Source organism: Pan troglodytes, chromosome 18, assembly GCF_028858775.2.
Source record: "Pan troglodytes isolate AG18354 chromosome 18, NHGRI_mPanTro3-v2.0_pri, whole genome shotgun sequence".
NCBI lineage: Eukaryota > Metazoa > Chordata > Mammalia > Primates > Hominidae > Pan > Pan troglodytes.
This window is the reverse complement of record NC_072416.2, coordinates 54,817,826-54,840,552: the sequence shown is the minus strand read 5'-3', so window position 1 is coordinate 54,840,552 and position 22,727 is coordinate 54,817,826. Positions and strand designations below refer to the sequence as shown.

The 22,727-nt window shown below is 44.2% G+C and overlaps 1 protein-coding gene across 3 annotated transcripts in view; it reads right to left on the bottom strand.

Annotated features, from left to right (window-relative positions):
- The window catches only part of NUP93 (nucleoporin 93), a 113,011-nt gene that overhangs the window by 2,670 nt on the left and 87,614 nt on the right, over positions 1-22,727 (bottom strand). For all 3 annotated transcript variants that reach the window (XM_510982.8, XM_003315114.6, XM_003315115.6), the window contains 15 exons: positions 20,655-20,744; positions 18,381-18,520; positions 13,120-13,252; positions 11,547-11,704; positions 10,225-10,390; positions 9,844-9,937; positions 8,826-9,017; positions 7,980-8,106; positions 7,792-7,864; positions 7,456-7,500; positions 5,517-5,633; positions 4,385-4,503; positions 3,043-3,160; positions 2,518-2,601; positions 278-406 (listed from right to left, as the gene is read on the bottom strand). In XM_510982.8, coding sequence (XP_510982.3) covers positions 278-406; positions 2,518-2,601; positions 3,043-3,160; positions 4,385-4,503; positions 5,517-5,633; positions 7,456-7,500; positions 7,792-7,864; positions 7,980-8,106; positions 8,826-9,017; positions 9,844-9,937; positions 10,225-10,390; positions 11,547-11,704; positions 13,120-13,252; positions 18,381-18,520; positions 20,655-20,744 — 1,785 coding nt within the window. The remainder of the gene's footprint in view (positions 1-277; positions 407-2,517; positions 2,602-3,042; positions 3,161-4,384; positions 4,504-5,516; positions 5,634-7,455; positions 7,501-7,791; positions 7,865-7,979; positions 8,107-8,825; positions 9,018-9,843; positions 9,938-10,224; positions 10,391-11,546; positions 11,705-13,119; positions 13,253-18,380; positions 18,521-20,654; positions 20,745-22,727) is intronic.

Sequence of the window (22,727 nt, the reverse complement as noted above, 5' to 3'; positions counted from 1 at the left end):
TCTTATGGAGTCAACTAGAAATTAGCATTCTGTTTGATTTGTTAAAAGGTAAGATTTGCAGACCTAGCACATCTTTTTATTTTTTTAAGCTTGAGAAGAGCAGCAATCCCTTTAATATTTGATTTCCTCTGGGAGCCTCCTAACACGAGATTTATCCAGCTGCCAGGTACTGAGGAGAAAGAGCAGTTTTGGGTCATGTGGTCTCATAAGAGTGCAACGGATTCCAAACCAGAAAGGTGGTGCTTAGCAATGTTTCTCGCGAATGCTGGGATCTTACAGAGTCGCGGTCCTCGATGACTCGCTGGGGCCTGGATGACGAGGATGGACTTGTCCCCTTCAGCCTCTTAAACTGTGTGAACAAGATGTTCATGGTGGCAAGAAGCACTTCTGAGAGGTTGTGCCTGATCTACATAGAGAGAAAAACAGAGTAAAGAAAAAGAACCAAGCCTTTGGGGCCAACCACAGATGGAGGGAGGGTGGGCTGCTCCAGGCAGGCCTGGTTGCATCACTCCTCACCATTGCCAGGTGGAGAGCCACACAGTCACCCAAAAGGAGCTGATGGCACTGAAACGTCAAGTGTGAGAAAAAAACCCAAGCAATGCTGCTCAGGTCAGGTGGTTACTGTTCCTGCTCCTTTATGCTGTTTTTCCCTTAGTCAGGGGCAGTGAGCCAAAAGCATGCTGACATCTGGTTAGCATTAGGCTTAGACTGGCCAGCAGAGTGGCTGCCATTAAATAATTTGAACTTGAATGTCAGGAGGTACAGGTGCACACGCTACTTCTCCACAGTCCCTACCACTCCTCACTCTCTCAAACTCACTGGGCTGTTTCCACTGGATCTGCATGACCCTACCAGAGTCCTTGGGAGTGTCTACAAGGCCAGGCCCTGGTGTACCACTTTAATCCCTGATGCAATGAAGAATGCATTCAAGGAAAGGCTAGAAATAACAAACGAGCAAGTGGCTAAGGGTAGAAGCCACAGCAGGTATAAAGGGAAGGTCAGCAAGGGGCAAGACCTTCTGAACTGTGTGTACCACAGCAGTCAACATCCCTCTTCATGTGCAGAACTGGCCTTACTTCTTTCTCTAAAACAGAAACTTTTTTTTTTTTTTTTTGAGACAAAGTCTCCCTCTATCGCCCAGGCTGGAGTGAAGTGGCGCAATCTCGGCTCACTGCAACCTTTGCTTCCCGGGTTCAAGTGATTCTCGTGCCTCAGCCTCTGGTATAGCTGGGACTACAGGCATGCGTCACCACGCCCGGCTAATTTTTGTATTTTTTAGTAGAGACGGGATTTTACCATGTTGGCCAGGCTGGTCTCGAACTCCTGACCTCAGGTGATCAGTCCGCCTCAGCCTCCCAAAATGTTGGGATTATAGGCGTGAGCCACCGCACCTGGCTGGAGACATTTTATAAAAGGCATCTGCTCAATGAGGAAGAATTGTAAACTGCAAGACCACTAGTGACATCCCAGAGCCAGGCAGCTGGTTCTAGAGTCTATAGTGTCGACAGCTGAGTTGAGTGTTTGTAGTTCTAGAGAAGAATTTACCTGGCCCACACACTGGAATGACTGGGGGAGGTCTGGGCTGCAGCAATCAGGGAAAACAGAATCTCTGGGGTCTAGGCATGAGGGTTTTTAGAAACTTTTCTAGAGATGCCAGTATGCAGCCCAGCTGAGCACCCTAGGCTAGATGCTGGCAATATGCTAGAAACCCAACGGACAGTGGCTCTGGGGCTTATGGGGTGATAGCTTAGTCCACGGTCACTGCATTTGCTTCTTTAGACAAAACAGATTGGCTGGGTACGGTGGCTCACGCCTGTAATCCCAGCATTTTGGGAGGCCGAGGCGGGCAGATCACGAGGTCAGGAGATCGAGACCATCCTGGCTAACATGGTGAAACCCCACCTCTACTAAATATACAAAAAATTAGCTGGGCGCGTTGGCGGCACCTGTAGTCCCAGCTACTCGTGAGGCTGAGGCAGGAGAATGGTGTGAACCCGGGAGGTAGAGCTTGCAGTGAGCCAAGATCGCACCACTGCACTCCAGCCTGGGTGACAGAGTGAGACTCCTCCGTTTCAAAAACAAAAAAAACCAAAAAAAATCCCAAAACAGATAAGGGAGGGCAAAGGTGGCAGTGAATCATGATGTGTTTCATGTACCCAATGGAACTACTTATAAGATGATCAGAGTTAAGCACTAAAATACCCTCTAGCACAAGCGGATAATAGAAGAATTAAACCAGACTTCACAGATCAACCAGAAACCTGTTTCTCCCAAGAACATGTCAATCACTGAAGTGACTGTATTTTCTCAATTAGGAATTCAGACAATAATCTGATGGGGATGTATGCACTCACAGAAAAGCCAGGCCAAGGTATCTGAAAGGGAACCACTCTGGAAAACTCAGTCTGGATAGTTACTGTAACTAGAATTCTTAAAGCTGTTAGGTACAGGAAAAGAAAAAGCTTTTGGTGGAAGTGGGGAAAAAGGAATTCCACAACTCAGGAAGAAGGAACTTACTTCATCACTGAAATTTCTGAAGGCAGCCACTCTCTCTTCCACACTTTCCTGATTCAGGGGCACCAGCTTCAAGCGCTCAATGATCTGTTTAAAACAACCACCGGCCCCATGTAACACAACCATCACAGTCATTTCATCTCTCTACATGTAAAGTCAGCACCTCACATACTCCAAAGGGCTTCTTCATAGAAAACGCCATTCCTCCTTGTACACACAAAGGCTTTGATTCTAACTAGCTAACTTAATTCTTATCCTCATTTCCTGACACAATTTTTAAAATTCTGAGATTGCAAATTACTTTGAGAAACTTATCTGTTTTCAGATTAAAGGGGAAAGGAATAGGCAAAAAAAAAAAAAAAAAGCCACACAGGAAACTCCTTCTAAGTCCCAGGATTGTACTTGTCCTTCTTCATACAACAAACATACTGGCAACAGCTCCTTTGTTTTAAGTAAATTCCATGAAGTGTTTTGAATTTTCGAGGGTGTACATTAACCTGCACTTCAAACACCTTTCCTGAAACTTACATCAAAAGCTCTATCAATATGACCACTATGATACTCGTCAAAAAAGGTGATCAAGTCCAAAAGAAGATAGAACGTGGAGTCCACAAATTTATTTGCGCTTATTCCTTGAGCCCTATACCTGAAAGACAAAAACGGGGTGGGGGTAGTAAGAGTGTATCAGGAATTTCTGTGTAATCCATAACAGTGGAATAGCATTTAAAAAGACAGTGGGGTGTGGTGGCTCATGCCTGTAATCTCAGCTACATGGGAGGCTGGGGCGGAAGGACTGCTTGAGGCCAGGAGTCAGAGACCAGCCTGGACACACAGCGAGACCCCATCTCCACAAAATATTAAAATATTAACTGAGTGTGGTGGTACATGCCTGTAGTCCTAGTTACTCAGGAGGCTGAGGTGGGAGGATTGCTTGAGCCCAGGAGTTCAAGGTTACAGTGAGCTATGACTGCACTACTGCACTCCACTCCAGCCTGGGTGATACAGGGAGACCCTGTCTTAACGTACAAAAAAATGTATAAAAAGCATCAAAACCTCCTGAGCTCTCTGGGTGAAGTTAATTAAAGAGTGTAAAATGGTGTTTATTTTGAAACAGCCAAGCACTGATAGTGGATTTGGTATGAATCCACCTACAGGTACTCCACCGCATGAAGCGTGGTTCTCCAGCCTTGATCATCATCTCAGCATCCAATCTTCATGAAAGGTAGGAGGTCATGATGGGCAAAAAGCCGAGCGGCCCTCACTGGGGATTGTTTGCTAGTTGGAGATATCTCATTTACCAAAGAATGTTCTTTTTTGTTACCCCGGGAAGGCACCCCAAACCCAGTTTTCTCTGGGTCATTTTACTAGGAATATCTACAGAGAGCGCAAAAAGTAATGTTGTTAGCCTCAGCCTGGGACTTAAACTAGTTAGAAGTCTGATAATTCAGTTAACTCACTGGGGATCCAGGTAGTCTGAAACACTGGCCACGACACCTCTAAGAATCTCCCCCATCCAACCATCACTAGCTTTGGTCTTGAATGCCTTTGAGAGGGCTGATGAAAGTATACAACAGTCTACAGGCGAGCATAATGCTTAAAATTAAGCTTTATGTGCATGATTAAAATACTGAGATGCCCTTTCATACCCATTTCTTTGGCAAAAATGTTAAGTTTGATAGTACCAAGTACTAGTTCTGATGCGGGGACAAAGGAACTCACACAGTGCTGGTGGCATGGTGAGTTAGTAGAACCACTTTGGAAAGCTGTCTGCTGTTACCTAGTAAAGCTGAACATGCATTTGGGCGGGCATAGGTGGCCTGGCACTGGCAGTGGCACCCTCAGGGTCCCATGGAGCCAGCTCCTGGCTTACCGTTCGGCAATGGAGAGTGCCATGTTCTTCAGCCTCTCCTTGTTGGATTGCGGGGCACTGATCTGGGGGACGACAGGGCTCAGCAGTTTGTTCATCAGCTCCAGTACCTTGTCAGCATTCTGCTCAAGTTTTTAAAATTAAGGAAGCAATCAATAAAGTAATCAATAAAAGGAACAACTATATAATGCCCCCTACCCACCAAAGAGAACTTTCTGGGGTGATGGATGGAAATGTTTGGTATCTTGATCTGGATGGTGGTTACAAAGATATACACCTATCAACAATTTGTCAAGCTATACACATAATTGTTGCACATTTTTCTACATCTTAATTATACCTCAATCAAAACATTTTTTACCGCCTCCCAAGTTCAAGCAATTCTCGTGCCTCAGCCTCCTGAGCAGCTGGGATTACAGGCATGCACCACCATGCCTAATTTTTATATTTTTAGTAGAGACGGGGTTTTGCCATGTTGGCCAGGCTAGTCTCGAACTCCTGGCCTCAAGTGATGCGCCTGCCTTGGCCTCCCAAAGTGCTGGGATTACAGGCGTGAGCCCCTGCACTTGGCCTATAGCTGTTTTTTTGTCTACTTTTCTCAGTTGATAAAGGAGAGAATGTAATCTTGTTTAGGTCATAGAATCCTTAGCAGTTATCATATGTTCTTAGTCATCATTTGTTCTTCGGTAGAAACATGTATTCTAGTCCTCTCAAAACGCCCAGCTGTGGTCTTATTTTCTTTCACTCCTTCCTGCACACTGATGTGGTCTTATTTTCTAACACCACTGTTCCCCAGTGTGTCTGTGGCTGCCAGGGTCAGCATAATGTAATTTTCAACAGTGGCTTCACCATCGAAATGTGATGGATGCTAATTCTGCTGCCAAGTGAGACAACAGTTCAATGCCTGCAGGACATCCTTTCAATATGTTGTTTGGTCAGAAAAATCTTATGGGCAGAAATAATGCTGTAAAATGGGAATTCTGTCCTGACTGGACCATTAACTGTCTAAGCACTAGAGCAAATGCCTCTGCAGGGAGGGTGCTACAACAATGACACTGTCCAAGTGGCTGCACATTTAATGCCAAAAGGCCAGCAGACCTGTGAAGTGCAAAAGAAGGAAGTGGGCACACTTTACCTTGGCAAGGTCATACAGCTTTGCTGCCTCTTCAAACAGTCCTTTATTTTCTGCCACGGAAGCAACTTTGTTGATTATAGGCTTTGTGTCACTAGTAAACTTATCTATGACTCCAGGCTGACAAGACAAATTATGGAGGGGGAGGAAGAGAGAGACGGGTGCACAGAGCTATTATTTTAAACACAGAGAACCAATTAGGATCCAAAAAATACTTCAAGTGAAATTGCTTGCCCTGGGCAACGCATATATTTCATCAGCCAGACTCTGGCTTTCTTGAAGATATAAAGTCCTATTAAAACTATAAAAGAGACCAAGGAAACTACACATGAAAGGGCAGACTTACTAGAAGCACAGAGGAGTCAGCAATAAGACATCTGTGCTTTCTAATTTTCCAAAATGACCCAGAGAGTCAGTGAAATCAATGATTTTAAGTTTGCTGATAAGTAGGAACTAGAGAGAAAAATCAGGAGGCTTAGAAAAAATATCTGAAAGATTTTGGATTTGCTTTCTAAGACAGATGGCAAAAGGAACTCAGTGCTGAAAAAACACACAGCAAGTGGTAACAGGACATTTCTTTTTTTTTTTTTTTTGAGACAGAGTCTTGCTCTGTCTCCCAGGCTGGAGTGCAGTGGCGCGATCTCGGCTCACTGCAAGCTCTACCTCCCAGGTTCACACCATTCTCCTGCCTCAGCCTCCCGAGCAGCTGGGACTACAGGCACCCACCACCATGCCTGGCTAATTTTTTTTTATTTTTAATAGAGACAGGGTTTCACCGTGTTAGCCAGGATGGTCTCGATCTCCTGACCTCATGATCCGCCCGCCTCGGCCTCCCAAAGTGCTGGGATTACAGGCGTGAGCCACCGCGCCCGGCTGGTAACAGGACATTTCTTAAAAAAAATCACCATCACCACTCAACAGCAACTAAATGGTCAGGAGAGCATGAGAGAGGCCTTAGGCACCCTGGGAGAATGAAGGCAAGTGCATAACATCTCTGCCTGGCCATTCTGCTTCTCCACTAGCGCTGGACTCTCAGGGCTAGACCAGGTCAAGGTGGCTGGACCAGGTTGAGGTGACTTGCCCTGCCACTTGGGAGGTAGCAGAGGATAAGGTCTTATCTATGTTTCTAGCTCTGTCAACTCACATACAGTAGGAGCCTCCTGGCCCCAGTGCAGCCTGTTAAAGAAGAAACTATGCAAAGCGCTCAGCACAATGCCTGGTGATTGTCATTGCCCAATAAGCAAGGCCACTGTCATCAGCACTGTCACTTGCCTTTCTTCTGAGGTAGATGGTGTGAGCAGTGTGAGCTCATCTACAGATTGCTGGGTCCAAATCACTCATTTTTACAAATGAGAAAACTCAGTCCCTGAGGGGCAAGTGACTTTCCAAGGGCCACAGGGAGATTCAGGGTCATGACTGGTCTCTGACAACAGGACCTCTGACCCTCCTGCCATGACAACCAATGGGCATAGTGAGTCCTGAAATCCCTCAAGCTTCCAGAAGTATTTCCAGGGTCACTGTGGAGTTCAAAGCCCTTGGAAACTGCATTTTGAAGGAGGTCAAGTGCACGTCTAACTTTCCCATCTTGGGAGAATGGGTGCAGTAATCAATTTCTTTTCCTTGCATGCTTTCTGAGCCAAGAATGGCAGAAATGTATAATAGCATTCTCAGCTCAAAAAATGACAGGCATGAACAAATGAATATTCTGAACATAATAAAAAAGCTATGTAATCACAAATTAACATATTTTAAGGAGATATAAGTGTGTGTAAAACCAAGGTCATCATTTGGGCCCATAATTTTCATTCCATTTTTTAAATTAAGCAACTCTGTTCAGATTTGCATCTTTAGTACCTTGAATCTTAAAATCTAAGTGTATTTTTTGATATTTATAAATCCCCAATGGCTAACGAACATTTCTCTAAGGATGCATTTAACTCACCTTTCTACTTCCGTCATTCTCTAGTTTCCCAAGAATCATATCGAACTGTGGAAGGAAAAAAGTTTACTCAAATTATTGGACAAAGATATAAACATACTCCATAAGTCTTCAGAGAAAAAAGAGGGGAATCAAATGGGATGAATGGGATAAGTCTTAGGCAAACTAAAAATCAGTGTGACTGAAATAAATATTTTCATTGTTAGAAACCAAAGAAACTCCAAAAACTCCCTAGGCCTTATCCACCACAACCATATTGAAGTAAACACGCAATACGGAATGAGCATGGGACATGCACACTGAAAACCATGGGGAGGAGAGAAAAGGAAACCCACTCACCTCTCGGCTTTCAATCACAAGCTCACTCACACAGCGCAGAAACATGTTTTCTCCTTGACTATCTTTCTCATCCCTGTAAGGGAAATAAACAACTCAGTTTCCAGTCTGGACATGAGGTCTCTAACAGTCATTCTCAGAATGGCAGAAATTGAAACTAGCTGAAGTAAATGGTCAAAAGCAAATGTTACCTGAGGAAATAGAAGTACTGGAGGGCTTCCCTTGGGTCCGTGGACTCAAACTTCCGGGTGTACAGCATGAGGAGCCGCACAAAGTTCAGCCGCCGCATGCAAGGAGGGTCACCAGGCTCGTGGCTGACTGCATTGTGGGGGTCAGAATGGGTCACAACCACACTGCCCCTCTGATCCATGCAACCCAGAAACTATGGAAGCTGAATCCACAGACCCAGCAGCATCTACTCCTGCAGCCCAGTCAATGTTTGCTAATATAAGCTTTGGCCAGTCCCTTTTACCATCCTATCCTCAATTCATCCCCAGGCCCAGAGTGGAGAAAACAGCACTTTGCCATAAATTACTAATATGCTGGTCTTTGAATGAAAACATAATCCAACTGACAATTATGGCATGTGCTCTGGGATGACTTTGCTGCAACAATAAGGAACCCGCAGCCATTCATCCACATTTACTTCCTCTCTCTCCCCTGACTCTCTCATCCCAGGCAGGTATGCACATGCCTGGCTGGGGTTTCCAATGTCATTAAAGCCAGCCCTAATGGGAATCAGACCCATAACTCTAGGGGCTGCTTCTTCAGCATTTTCCAGGCAATCAGACTGGCCACAAAGCTAGTACTTTGAATCACTTTATATACTTAACTTTCAAGGGAATACTAATGCTGGGGGGTGGGGGGGAAGCAGGAACCCTTAACACTAATCATCTAAAAAGCTCAACTGTCCGCATGCTCTAAAATGACTGGTACCCTTTGCTCAAATCCTTATTGGTTGTGGTTTTGTGGCCACCGTCACCCAAAGGGGGACGTGCTGTGGTTACATTACTGTCAATCCAATCCCAAATACTCACGGAGCTGAGCACTCTGTCCAGAGGACTTTAAAAGCAGCTTCAGCTCAAACAGCACCAGTGCTACATGGACAGCATGGCAGCGCAGCCGCTCCATGCGGAAAAGAAAGGCAACTGCTGCTTCAAACTGCGCTGTCAGGAACAGGACTTGGAAGTAGAGGAAGGGTTGCTGGTTCACCGTAAAGTGGGACTCGCCTGGGAGAGAGGAGAGGAGAGGAGATAAAACCAACTTAGAAAGAAGGGGCTCACTGGTGGCCCAACCCCCAGGCAGCAGCCCTGTGAGCCCACAGGACTTGCTGGACAGGAAGAAAGCACCAGATTGAGTCTGAATTGATCAAGGGGGCCCTGAATACAGTAAACTGCCATGTGAAATGTGACCTGGCTCCTCCACCTTCTCTAGACCTCATAACATTACTGGAAACTGTGACTGTGCTGTAGAACTCCAACTGCTTGCATTAGGTGGGAGAGAAACAGAGCTAAGGACCTTAAAATGGACCACAGAGAGTGTTTATCTCCTTTACCCTGTTAAGTCACTCAAGGAGAGAAATGAAGATTTCAAAGGAGCGTCAGTTTACTCACAGTCACAGAAATCTGAATGCAACAACTGGTAACCACTATTTGGAATCTTCTTTTCTTCTCAGTTTTTAAAAAATACGGGAAAAAAGAAGAAAGGCTGTTTCTCTCTCCTTTGTTCTCAGATCTAGTGACTGGTACGATCGACTAGGAAGCAACAGCTAAGTCTTCTTTTTCTCTCCCTGAGCGTATGTCTACTAGAACAGTTCAAAGAATTAGAGAAAACAGATTATTGTGTATGACCATATAAGTTTTATGTATTTCTTAAGGCCACATGCCCTTTATTTGAATTTGGAATGGTAGTTTTGTTGTGTTTTGCCTTGACAATCTATAGGAGTTTTGGAAGAAAGACAAAAGTTCAGAGATGAAAAATTTTCCCAGAGGAAAACTGAAGTAGTCACCTTAAGTGGACAAGAGAAGGGAAAGGTGGTTATGTCCAGAATCTTACCATAGTCTTCCAACAACTGCTTCTGGAACTGTGAGAGAGTGAGCCTGTCTTGTGGGGAGCTGGTGCCATCGTCATCAAAACACACTTGGTTCAACTAAATCCCCAAGAGAAACACATGCATTGGTACAAATGACACCCTGAGCCACATGCACAGAGTTGTAGCTGTTCAGCAGCCATGCTCAACGATGTCAGCTGGAAGCTGTGTTTAAGGCTATGGTTATGAGCTGGGAATTACACAACAAAAAATGGGGACAGAAGACGAGGAACCCACTGGTCCTGATCACTGTATTGGCATCATACATTAAGCAGGTAAAATCTTTGCGGGGACATGAGCACAGAAAAGGGGTAAAGCCCTATGTGGGCAGGGGAAACAGTGCCTACCTTCAGCCACAGGTAATCCTCAGTTTTGTCCGCCACTTCACTCTGGTTGTCGGTGACGTCACATCTGCCAATGATACAGTACACGGCCCGCTTGTAGGGATCTGTATTGTTCCTGAGGGCCCTACGGTAATGCAGCCGGAGCTTGTTTTCCGTAGCTGGGGACAATCTACAGACATAAGGGAACAGACAGATAGATACATACTCAATAAAGATCCTCAAGGGCATCTGAAAGCGTCCCAGGTCCCAAACACATAAAAGCAGGGAAGCCTTCCTTCATCCGGGGTAAGAGACACTGTCTCTGCCCCATCCCCTCCCCTCGGTACCATCGCTTTAACCTGACTTGCAACTACCTGCACCTGTATCTATTGGCCTGCCGGTTTTCTATTTGCTGAGGCCTTCATGGGCAGGTGAGAAATGCCAGGGAATTAGAACTCCATTGCACAACCCAGCAGCACTCAAGCAGTGATAGACAGGAGTGAATCCTTCCCTTAACTGTCTTAGCCCCTCTCTGGCCTCCACACTCCCTTATTCATGTGAGATCACCTCCTAAATAAACAACTTGCACTCAAATCTCCTTCTGGGGGAACCTTAAGACATTAACCCTACTTTAAATTCTAACATGAGCAAGACAGGGGCTTCTGGTTTGAGGCAATCTCTTGATATGACATTATTAATGCTGCCAAGAAAAGTATCCTAGTTTTTCACAAGTACAGCTACAGTAACCGCCATCATTTCTTCTACATACATGTACATATATATAACCTCAGTTTGAGTATGAGCTTAAGTCCAATTACATTAGCAAAATCCAAGGAAAATTAATGCTTAGCAGTTCCTTAATGCAAGAGAACTTAAAGACTTAATGAATCAATTCAATGATTATATTTCAATTTTACTAACTTCTAATTCTAGCCTTTAAGCTACGAAATACATGACAACATATTTTCATATTGGTTGACCAAAAAAGCATTAAGTGTTAACAAGTGTAACTTTTAAAAAGTCCCATTTTATAAAGCATCCTTGATGTGCCTTAGATTTACAGAATAAGTCAAATCATGCTCCTGAACCTGGCCCTCCCTTGTAGGAACAGAAAAATTCCCAAACACAGATGCATGCATGCCTAGACATCAGTGTCAGAATGGGGCATTCTTTTAATGTTTTCACTCCTTATTCCCAAGAGAGTTATATTTGCTTTCAAAACTTCCTTTTTCCCCCAAGCAGAAACTTGTTTTGGGCCCATCCAGGGAAAAGAGAATAATGACAGTGAAGGATGCCCCTTTGATTCTGCATGGCTGCCCCTGGGTGTGCCACCTCATTCACCATACCTTCTGTCCTTGCTGTTCATGTACTCCTGGAACCAGGTTTTAAACTCTCCCAGCTGGTGCTGGGCTCGATTAACTACCTGTGAAGCGGCAAGCAGGTCTCCACAGCGCATGCAGTAGTAAATTAGTGCCCACACAGGATGGCCTTCCACCTCTCCATCCTAAAAGAGGAACAGTTAAGTGCTCAAAATAAACAAGGAAAAGCTGACTGCTTTCATATGTGCTAAAACCGAGCTAAGCCCCTCTCCTTTATAATATGTCACTTAATCTTCAGAACAGCTCCCTGCAGTGAGAACCATTAACAGCCTTTTCCTGTTTTACAAACAAGGAAACTGAGGCATAGAGGGGTTAAGTCATCTGTTCAAGTAAGCTGTTAAGTGGCAATATGGCTCCAGAGCTTTTCCTCTGAAGTGCTATGTACCCAACTTGATCCAAAGCCACCCTGTGGTTTTTCCATGGAATCCCAGGGGCCCATAGTAACTGGGTGATGTTCTTTTGTGATAATATACACACATGCACTCCTACAATCCCACAAAGCAAAGGCTAAAGATGTCACTGACCAGTAAGAGACTATCCTTATAGTACTCAAGTTTATAAAACGTCATAAACATTTTACTCAGTATCTTGGTGTCAGGTACTGCTGGGCACTGGGGATCTGAGAGACAGCTCCGTTCCCACTCTCTGAATACTACAGCTTATTTATCCCAAGTCTGGTTTTGCCATTTGTCTGCACAGCGGCCTGCGCTTACGCTTCTGTCTTTGCTTTTCTTCAACTCCTCCAGAAGTAGACTTCAGGCCTATCTTGGCACTTCCACCCTTCCCTCAACAGGACTCTTTCTAAAACCCAGATCTGAACTTGCCCACTTAAACCCCTTTGAGCTGTTTAAGTCCAAAGTGCTGGGCCTGGCACTTAAGGCCTTCACTAGTGGGCCCCAAGCTTGCCAAGCCCTACTGTGCACCCAGTCCTCCAGATACTCTCTCCTGCCTCCATGCATTTGTGCATGTGTTACCTCCTCCTGGAATACTCTTTTCCAAAACTTCAGGTTGGTGAACTCCTATTCTTTAAGAGCAAGTGCGAATCTCACCTTCTTTATGCAGCTAATCTCCTCTGTATCCTGCCACCCTTTGCATAAGGCTCCAGTTTAGGGCTTTGCATTACTGTATGATAATCTCCCCAACTGGACCACGAGCTGAGAAGAGACCACATCCTAAAAACTACATTCAACTCCATTCTTCCAGCTGTTTTAGCCAAAAATCTCAGAAGTCATCCCTGACTCTGCCTCTCACACTCAAATCCATGTTCTTCAGCAAGTCCTATTGGCTCAGCTTTCAAAACATGTCCAGAACCCAATGACATCTTCTCCATGCACTCTTCTCCACCCGGAGCTGAGTCCACCATCACCTGGACTTCTGTACTATCAGCCTCCTAAGAGGTCTTTACCTTCTGTCCTCACCCCTCTCTGGTCCCATCTCCACACAGTAGTCTCCACAGATACCCTCATTTTAACTGAAAATGCCCATCTGAGGGCAACTGCTCTGGGGGTGTAACTGATCACACAGAGAAAGTTGTCAGTACCTGTAGTCCAGGCAAGGGAGCTGGCAGTTTAATGTTCAGGAAACTTCGAACCAACTGGTAAGTCCCAGGCACCCCGCCCAGCTGGGCCTGATGCAAATTTCCAAAGACAGTCACAAGGGTGTAATTCTTATAACTGGAAAAATTTTAAAGGAAAAAACAGGGAAGACTGAAAACATTTATTACACATCTCTATGCCCATACCCATGACATTACACTGTAGCTTGGAAGGGCAGGGCCTAGACTTCAAGCTCAATGCAGAAGAGGAAATAGTACATGCTTAATGAAGCAAACTACATTATTACTCAGTGGGCTGTGGATCACAGTAGATTTCTCATCACTGCGGAAACTCAAAAGAATCCCTGGAGGAACACAACTGTGGACTTCAAATACATTAAGGGTGGATATACAGAATAATAATTGCTCCAGCTCACAGCCTAATGTTCTGGTTGGTTCTTGTTAAACTTTTTATTTTGAAAACTTTCAAACCTACAAAAAATTAAAAGAATAGTTCAATGAATGCACATAACCTTTTACCTAGATTCACCAATTTTTAACATTTCTTTATGTTTTCTCTCTACACATACACATAACATTTTTCTCCCCTCAAACCCCTTGAAAATATGTTATAAAAATGAGGGGCTACTTTATCCATAAATACCATATGGCTCTGAAGAACTAGGACCTTCTCCTGCCTAACCTCAGTATCATTATGATACCAAGAAACTTAACATTAATTTATTATTATCAAAAATATAACCCACATTTCTTAATAGTGTCCTTTACAGTTTTTAAATCCAGAATCTCATCAAGAAAATATAATTGTCAAGCCACTTTCCCTTAATCTAAGATAATTCCATTAATTCTACCACTATTTTTGTCTTTCATGACAATGATCTTTTTTTTTTTTTTTTTTAAAGAGGCAGGGTCTTGCTGTGGTTCCCAGGCTGGGATGCAGTGTCTATTAACAAGTGCCCTTATTTTTTTTTTTTGAGATGGATTCTCACTCTAGTCGCCCAGGCTGAAGTGCAGTGGCATGATCTTGGCTCACTGCAACCTCTGCCTCCTGGGTTTTCAAGCATTTCTCTTGTCTCAGCCTTCCAAGCAGCTGGGATTACAGGCGTAGGCCACCACGCGCAGCTAATTTTCGTATTTTTAGTAGAGATGGGGTTTCACCATTTTGGCCAGGCTGGTCTCGAACTCCTGACCTCAAGTGATCCTCCCGCCTTGGCCTCCCAAAGTGCTGGGATTACAGGCATGAGCCACCATGGCTGGCCCACAAGTGCCTTTAAAGCACTCTACTGCCTCGAACTCCTGGGCTCAAGCAATCTTCCCCCCTCAATCTCCTGAGTAGCTGGTGCTAGAGGTACATGCCACCATGCTCAGCTGGACACTGACCTTTTATTTATAGAGTCCAGTCCAGCTGTCTGGTAGAATATCTTGTAAGCTGGATCATTATTTGATTCAGGTTCAATTTTTTTGCCAGTAGCCCTACATAGCTAATGCTGGCACTTCCCACTGAATCCCACAATGAAGTAGGTAGTAGGTTTGCTTCTTTATTGGTAACACTAGATATGATTCACTTGCTTGAAAGATGTCCACCAGATTTCTCCGTTACAATTTATTATTCTCTTTGTACTTAATAAGTAGTCTGTGGGGCAATACATGGAAGTCATGCAAGTATTCTATTCACCAACAATCTTTTACTCAACGGTTTTACTTTCCATTGATGGTCCTTGCCGCACCAGTTATTACACTGGTGGTCGCAAAATGATGATTTTTCTACCATTCCCTCTTCATTTATTTGCTAGCATGCTTCTTAAAATCCTCTGCAGTGGTTTTAAGTGTTTCCATACCAAGATTAAATAGTCCAATTCACAGATACCCAAATATGTGGTTAATGTAATAACTTTCTAAATATAATATGTTCTTGTCAAAAACAAGAGACTACCTCAAAAAGTCAGGTGTTCAACACCAGGTTAAGTAAAACAACAGAGAGAGTAAAACAACCTAAATCTTAATAACAGGAAACAGACTCAACAAAAAAAAATTTTTTTTTTTTTTTGAGACGGAGTCTCATTCCGTCCCCAGGCTGGAGTACAGAGGCGCCACCTCGGCTCACTGCAATCTCTGCCCCCCGGGTTCAAGCAATTCTCCTGACTCAGCCTCCTGAGTAGCTGGGACTACAGGTGTGCACCATCATGCCTGGCTAATTTTTGTATTTTTAGTAGAGAAGGGGTTTCACCATGTTGGCCAGGATGGTCTCAATCTCTTGACCTCGTGATCTGCCCACCTCGGCCTCTCAAAGTGCTGGAATTACAGACGTGAGCCACTGCACCCAGCCGACTCAATGAAATTTTATGCAGTTATGAAGAAAAATACACGTCAAGAACAGGGGGAAAAAAGAAATATAACAAGGTAATAGGAGCCTCTAGATGGTATACAGGTCCTCCCCTCTTTTTTCACGTCTTATTTTTAGCATCTTCCAAAGTTTCTATAATAAGGATGTATCATTTTTATAATGAAAAACAAACAAAATTTAACAAATGTTAATGAGTTCCCCATCATTGGAAGTTTTTTTTTTTTTTTTAGACGGAGTCTTGCTTTGTTGCCCAGACTGGAGTGCAGTGGCACGATCTCGGCTCACTGCAACCTCTGCCTCCCAGGTTCAAGTGATTCTCCTGTCTCAGTCTCCCAAGTAGCTGGGACTTGCGCCAGGTGCACACCACCACACCCAGCTAATTTTTTCTATTTTTAGTATAATCGGGGTTTCACGATGTTGGCCAGGCTGGTCTTGAACTCCTGACCTCAGGTGATCCACCCACCTTGGCCACCCGAAGTGTTGGGATTACAGGTGTGAGCCACTGCGCCCGGCCTGGAAGTATTTATAAGCAGAGGTTGGATAAGAAATTGAGGAGTTCTGTAGCAGCCAGGACAAACAGATGCCCACTATGGTCTCTTCCAATTTGAATTAAGACAGTCCATGTGCTGACAAGGGCCTAAGCTGAAGAAGTCTAAATTCCTTGAGGGCTAAGAAATATATATCATGCCTCAAATCTTGGAATGTGGCAGGGAAGAGACAGACCAATCCTGTATTTTCACAACATTTCAGCCTTGTAATTGAAAAATTATTTGGGACTGGTCTACTTTGCCATCTGGTGCATTACATCACTTGAACTATTATATGCATACTGTCAGTGAATCAGCAGCAGAGAAAAATATTTTAAAACTCAGTATAATTATTCTAAAATACCCCCTTTATCAAAGGTGACAATGAATGCTCACAAAAGATGCCATGAGAGAGTGATGCCACTAGAGTGAAAAATAAACTTAAGATTACAATTATGAACAGGAAATTCCCAAATAGCTCCAAGAAGCACCATTAAAGAAATTAATGGAACAAGATAATTTTTAAAACTAAACGAAAAGACTAAAAGAAATGGACTGGCTTACCAGCAATTTAAAAACAAGGAAAGCAGCCCAGTACCATTGGTGAAGTCAAGGACCAATGTTAAGGATTAGGGTGATCAAGAAAAAAGTAGTCATGAGCAGTCATACACTTACACTCACTGAAAAAAAATAAAAATTAAAAAAAATCCTAGGCCAGGCACGGTGGCTTACCCCTGTAATCCCAGCACTTTGGGAAGCTGAGCCCAGTGGATCACCTGAGGTCAGGAGTTCAAGACCAGCCTGGCCAACATGGTGAAACTCCATCTCTACTAAAAGTACAAAAATTAGCCAGGCATGGTGATAGGCAACCATGCTATTCAGGAGGCTGAGGCAGCAGAATCGCCTGAACCCGGGAGGCGGAGGTTGCACAGAGCCGAGATCACACCATTACATTACAGCCTGGGCAACAAGAGCGAAACTCCATCTCAACAAAAAAAAAAAAAAAAAAAAAAAAAAAGCTGGGCATGGTAGCACACACCTCGGGAGGCTGAGGTGGGAGGACTGCTTGAGCCTGGGAGGCAGACGTTGCAGCGAGCCCAGATTATGCCACTGCACTCCAGCATGGGTGACAGAGCCAGACCGTCTTACAAAAAAAAAAAAAATTCCTGGAAGTTTTTATATAGTATAAGAAATTCTGACTCATTTTGCCGACTGGTAACAAATAAATGCTACTATGTATGTAGGTTCTTTATGGCTGAAGATTGATAAACCCAAAACTTAAACACAAAAATTCAGCCAACGCTTGGATGAATTATTTTATAAACCCTTTATTCCTATACTAGGAGAATAAAAATCCATTTTGAGCTCCAGATTTTTCTTAACCAGGGAATGGAAGCTAGTGAGTATAATGTGTCTGATGGTGTTCATTTCAGTAGCTCTCATGTAATTAATACAGTATTTGGTATAAAAACCTATTCTCTGCTGTACCAAGTTTGAATTACCTCAGTAACATACAAGGAAATCTTCTGACTTCCTAATGAAGTATTGTTTTATTGACAAAAGGCGATCTTACTGCAAGGCTGCTGGCAGGTGCAGAGGCTGAGTGGCAAAGGCCTGCAATTTAGCAAGTGTATTCAACTTGGCTTTCTCTTCTCAGGCCAGCAGGGAGGGGCCCAGCACCCTGTCTCTAAAATAAAGAGATTCTATTGCACACTCATGACAACCCCTGCTGGCCAATTCAGAGTTGGAAGGAGTGTCCACAGGGAGGGATGATGGCATGGGTCCTACTAACGAAGGGAACAATACTTTGGGCACAAAGGCACTGCCACAAACCCCTCAGTGACCAGCTCTGATTGGTGAGGAGGTGGCAAAGAAAGCCAGGCATAAATCACAGGCATTATCAGCTCGGAATGACCCTGACTTATGGGAATTAACCAAGTAGAGTCAGAACAAAAATAAGGGGAAACGAGTTTTCCTAGGGTTTGAAGGTAGTAACATGCCTGGGAGTAAAATTAAAATGTGGAGAGAAAAGAGCCTAAGGAGTAATGGCTGAACCACATTAGAAAAAGATTATGACCTAAGGCACTACGGCCTTACGTATTAAGAGTGTGGAGAAAGAAAAAGGGAATTCGAACAGTGCTCATTTACCATGATTTTTTAACGTGTGATTTTTATACCACTGCAGAAACAGTCCTGGTAGGGAAGTGAAACAGGATTTCTGAAACAGGATTACAACTCTGAACCTTGTTCAATTTAACATAATAAATCTTAAATTATACCTACAGCACACTTAGCCTGAGGACAACTTAAGATCTGAGAAACAGTTGACTGCAAGGGATGTGAAAGCCAGCCCCACTGTGCTACTGCTGCCTTACCTCTGCTCAAGGTACGCCAAGGCCTGCCTGACAAACTCCATGCGCACTTCCACGCTGCTGCGGTTCTTCAGGGCATCAGTTGCCGGTGTCAACAACACGTCTGTCATTTGTTTTACCATGGTCCACATGTCAGAAATGCTCTGCACATAAATGAAACTGCATGTGACAATGCTGCAGGGCCAGAGAAATTATCTAGTTCTTTGTGGCACTCTGACCTCCAAAGGAGGCAGAATGTGGTGGGGGATGAGGTTAATGTCATCTGTCTGTGACGGCTAGGCTTAAGCTCAGTGCAGAAGATGCGTCTCTGCTGGCCAGACTTCAGAGTTCCATCTACCGATGAGCACCCCTGCCCCTGCCCTGAGTTGGTTTTCAGATCAATTACTATTCCAGGTCTGACATAACCATGTACATAATTAAAACCACACCCAAGTCACGAGAACACTGAATCTCAGTGGGTCATCCCTTCAGAGACAAGGAATCCATTTATAATCATCCAAAGTTCTAGAAGTTTAAACTCAAAGAGCTGCATTTCAGTCCTTACAAGGTTATCTGAGTTTCTAAAGGCTTAAAATAAGAGTTTAACCTAATAATACAGGTTTTTGTCCTCCCAGAGACGCTCCAGGGGTCACTGCTCTTACCTTACTTGGTGAGCGTCACAGCCTCCCATTTTCCTTCCCACTCACTCCCTTCAAAAGACGCCTCCCAGGAAAGGAGCGGGTGTTCTTTCCTCTGTGTTACCACCACACAGCTGGGACTCCCTCTCCCCAGAATCCTTCTGCCTGTAAATCGCTCCTTAAAAACAACGTGTTCCCTGAACCCTTGGCAATACTTTAAATGTACGAGTCCTTGCAGGATAGCACTGATTGGAGAAAAAGCAGGTTTATACTTGTTCCAAAGCAAAAGAGAAAAGCCTGTTTTCATGGTCTGTCTCAAAAATTAAAACTTTAGAATGTCCAGACAAATGTGACTCTTCCTAAGTGGTGGAATGATTGGTGAAACCTGACTTTCTTCTTTAGATCTGTTTACATTGTCTTATATTTTAGTATTTAAAAAAATTAAGCTTGAGACCATCCTGGCCAACATGGTGAAACCCCGTCTCTACCAAAAATACAAAAAAAATTAACCAGGCATGGTGGCAGGTGCCTGTAGTCCCAGCTACTCGGGAGGCCGAGGTAGGAGAATCGCTTGAACCCAGGAGGTGGAGGTTGCAGTGGGCCCAGATCTCATCATTGCACTTCAGCCTGGGCAACAACAGTGAAACTTCATCTCAAAAAAAAAAAAAAAAAAAAAGAAAAGAAAAGAAAGAAAGAAAGAAAGAAAAGAAAAAGTTACTTTTTTTTTTTTTTTTTGAGACAGGGCCTCACTCTTTGTCACCCAGGCTGGAATACACTGGCATGATCATGGCTCACTGCAGCCTTGGCCCCCCCTGGACTCAGGTAATCCTCCCACCTCAGCCTCTCCAGTAGCTGGGACTACAGGTGCATGCCACCACACCTGGTTAATTTTTCTATTTTTTGTAGAGAAGAGGTCTTGCCATGTTGCCCAAGCTGGTCTTGAACTCCTGGGTGCAAGCAATCCACCCACCTCAGCCTCAAAACGTGCTAGGGTTACAGATGTGAGCCACCACACCGGGCTGAGCAATTTTTAAAAAGACAAAAAAAATCTGTGTATGGGTGCTTGCTTCCATAATAGCCTTCCCTCCCTTCTTCCTTCCTCCTAGCCACCCACCAAGTAGTCATCCATCCCCCTCCCCCCCCCTTTTTTTTTGCCCCTTATGGGAGAAAACTGGCCAGGAATAAGGGGTGAGGCAGGAGAACAAATAAAGGCAGTATATGTGTGTGTGTCAGAGGAACAGAACCAGTGGTATATAAAGAATGCTCACAAAGGCCCCACCAAGTCAAGTTCGAGGGCTCACAGGTGTGAAAAGCCATCACCTTGACAATTCTGCTCTCATTAAGGAGCCTACTAGATTGTGTAAGGAGGGAAACTGGTGAGTGGGGAGTAAAAGCCTGATGGGACTTCAAAGCAAATACAGCTTGAAGAGAACTCTTGTGACTATCAATTGATACTGGCAGGGCCTTTTGAAGATGCATTTTTAAAAATTCATCATCAAGAAAACCACCCAAAGTTATTTAAAATAAAACTGAAGAACAGTTAACATTTCATTCCACAGAATGGCGTGTCTCCGCAGCACATTTCAACCAAATCGGCAAGTTGCTAGCCCCATCGGAACACTGGACCCCGGTTTCTACCTGAGTTAGCTCTAGGTGCTACCTTATCATCCAGCTCTGCGACGGAAGCACAAAGGTCCACCAGGTTAGGCTGCAGGTGTCCATTTACAATTTTCTCATTATAGATATAAATCTGAAATGATAAAAAGCAAAGTAAATGGCAAAGTATCTATTTTCTCTTCTTTTTAAACCTCCTGAAGCAGGCAATGGCCGGCAAAAGCTTCGGCCAACCTTTCCTTCCTTGGAGTGGCTGAGCCATCCAGACTGGCCAGCTCCCCAGTTGCATTGGGGTTGTGGGTAACACACCAAAGCTAACTGCCACCCCGCCTTCCAAACACCTGAGGAATGGGAGCAGCGGGGTCCAGGGGGAGAAGAACCACAGGCAGGTCTGTGCCTCTCTGTCCTAGTGAGGAAGCACCCAGGGGAAGACAGGAGAATGGAAGGGCTCTGGCTGCTGCTTCCTAATAACCAAGGCAAAGGACTCAATTCTTTCAAAAGGACTGAATGGCCCTGGTATAGGGTTCATGGATGGAGTGGGGAATGTTGGGCACTGCCTCCCTCCACACGTGTTAGAATAGCAGGTGTGGCACATGTGGAATATCCATTTCTCCTGGAAAGAATCTCTGTTCTTCAGGTAAAATTTTCTTAAGGAAAATGAACTAAGGTATGGGAAAGCCACTCTTACTTTAGATTTTATTTTCAAGGAGCTAAAATGATGATAGTAGAAATCATAAATTCACTCTTCTAGATTTAGAACTAGTTAAGTCCTGGTAGGGAAGTGAAACAGGACTTCACTAGTTAAGATTCAGAGCTTAACTAGTTCTAAATCTTAACTAGTTAAGCTCTAAATCTTCTTGTGGAAGATTCTACTTTGTATATGAAGTCTTTGCTCTCCCATAGTAGTGATGTTAGACAAATCATGACCCTGTTGAACTGTAGTTTCCTCTACGTTAAATGGGGGAACATCGGTATCATTCATCTTCCAGGGCTGTTATGAAGATTAAATGGTTTCGCTGGGTGCAGTGGCTGAAGCCTTTAATCCCAGCACTTTGGGAAGCCGAGGCAGGTGGATCACCTGAGGTCAGAAGTTCAAGACCAGCCTAGCCAACATGGTGAAACCCTGGTCTGTATTAAAAATACAAAAATTAGCCAGGTGTGGTGGTGCATGCCTATAATCCCAGCTACTTGGGAGGCTGAGGCAGGAGAATCACTTGAATCTGGGAGGCAGAGGTGGAGGCTTCAGTGAGCTGAGATCGCACCACTGCACTCCAGCCTGGGTGAAAGAGCAAGACTTCGTCTCAATCAATCAACCAACCAATCAATAAAATGGTTTTAAACCATGACGTAGTACTTATTCACTCAATGAGCATTTCTTACAGGCCTTCCTTTGCAAGGTACTGTTCAACATGGGATATAAAGCTTCACTCTTTAGTGGAGAGGACAGCCGTGTAAACAGACACAATATTACGGTGTTGTATGTGCTATGAAATGTTAGTTTAATGACATCTTTAGTCTCTGCAGGTGTAGAAGACACACAGTCTCTCTTCTCAGAAGCCTGTATTTCATCAGGCTTCTCTCCATGGCAATAGAGGAGTCAGCCATATAATGAAGGTGAAGGGTAAAGGATGCAGATGCACAGGGGGAGTAAAAAGAGAGAGGTATAAAATTGGAGCAGGAGGAAATAAATGAAGGCCAGTGGCAAAACATGAAGGGGTTGGAAGGAAGGGATCTCATGTGTGGGAAGGTGATGAAGCTGGGGGCTTCAGCTGCCTGGAGTCTGACGTGGCAATGGCACCCCAAAGAAGAGAGACTTTCAAAAAGACATTTAGAAAATTTCTCTCAACAAAGGGTAAAAGAGGGACTTCTGATAATACCATCAGCTAACCAGGTAATTCAATTCATGTGGAATGCCACTGTCTAAATAACTGGCAGCTGAAGAGAGACCCCTTGGTTAAAGAGCCCAGGGTCTAACAGTTTCTCACTGTCCCCTGCTCACCTCCACAGCTTCCCTGTTTTTGCCTCCAACCACCCTACTCCAGGCTGGAGGAGGATGAGGTGGGTAATGTTGAGGGCCACAAGTGGGATCCTTGGGTCCCCCCTCAAAGAATCTGGGAGG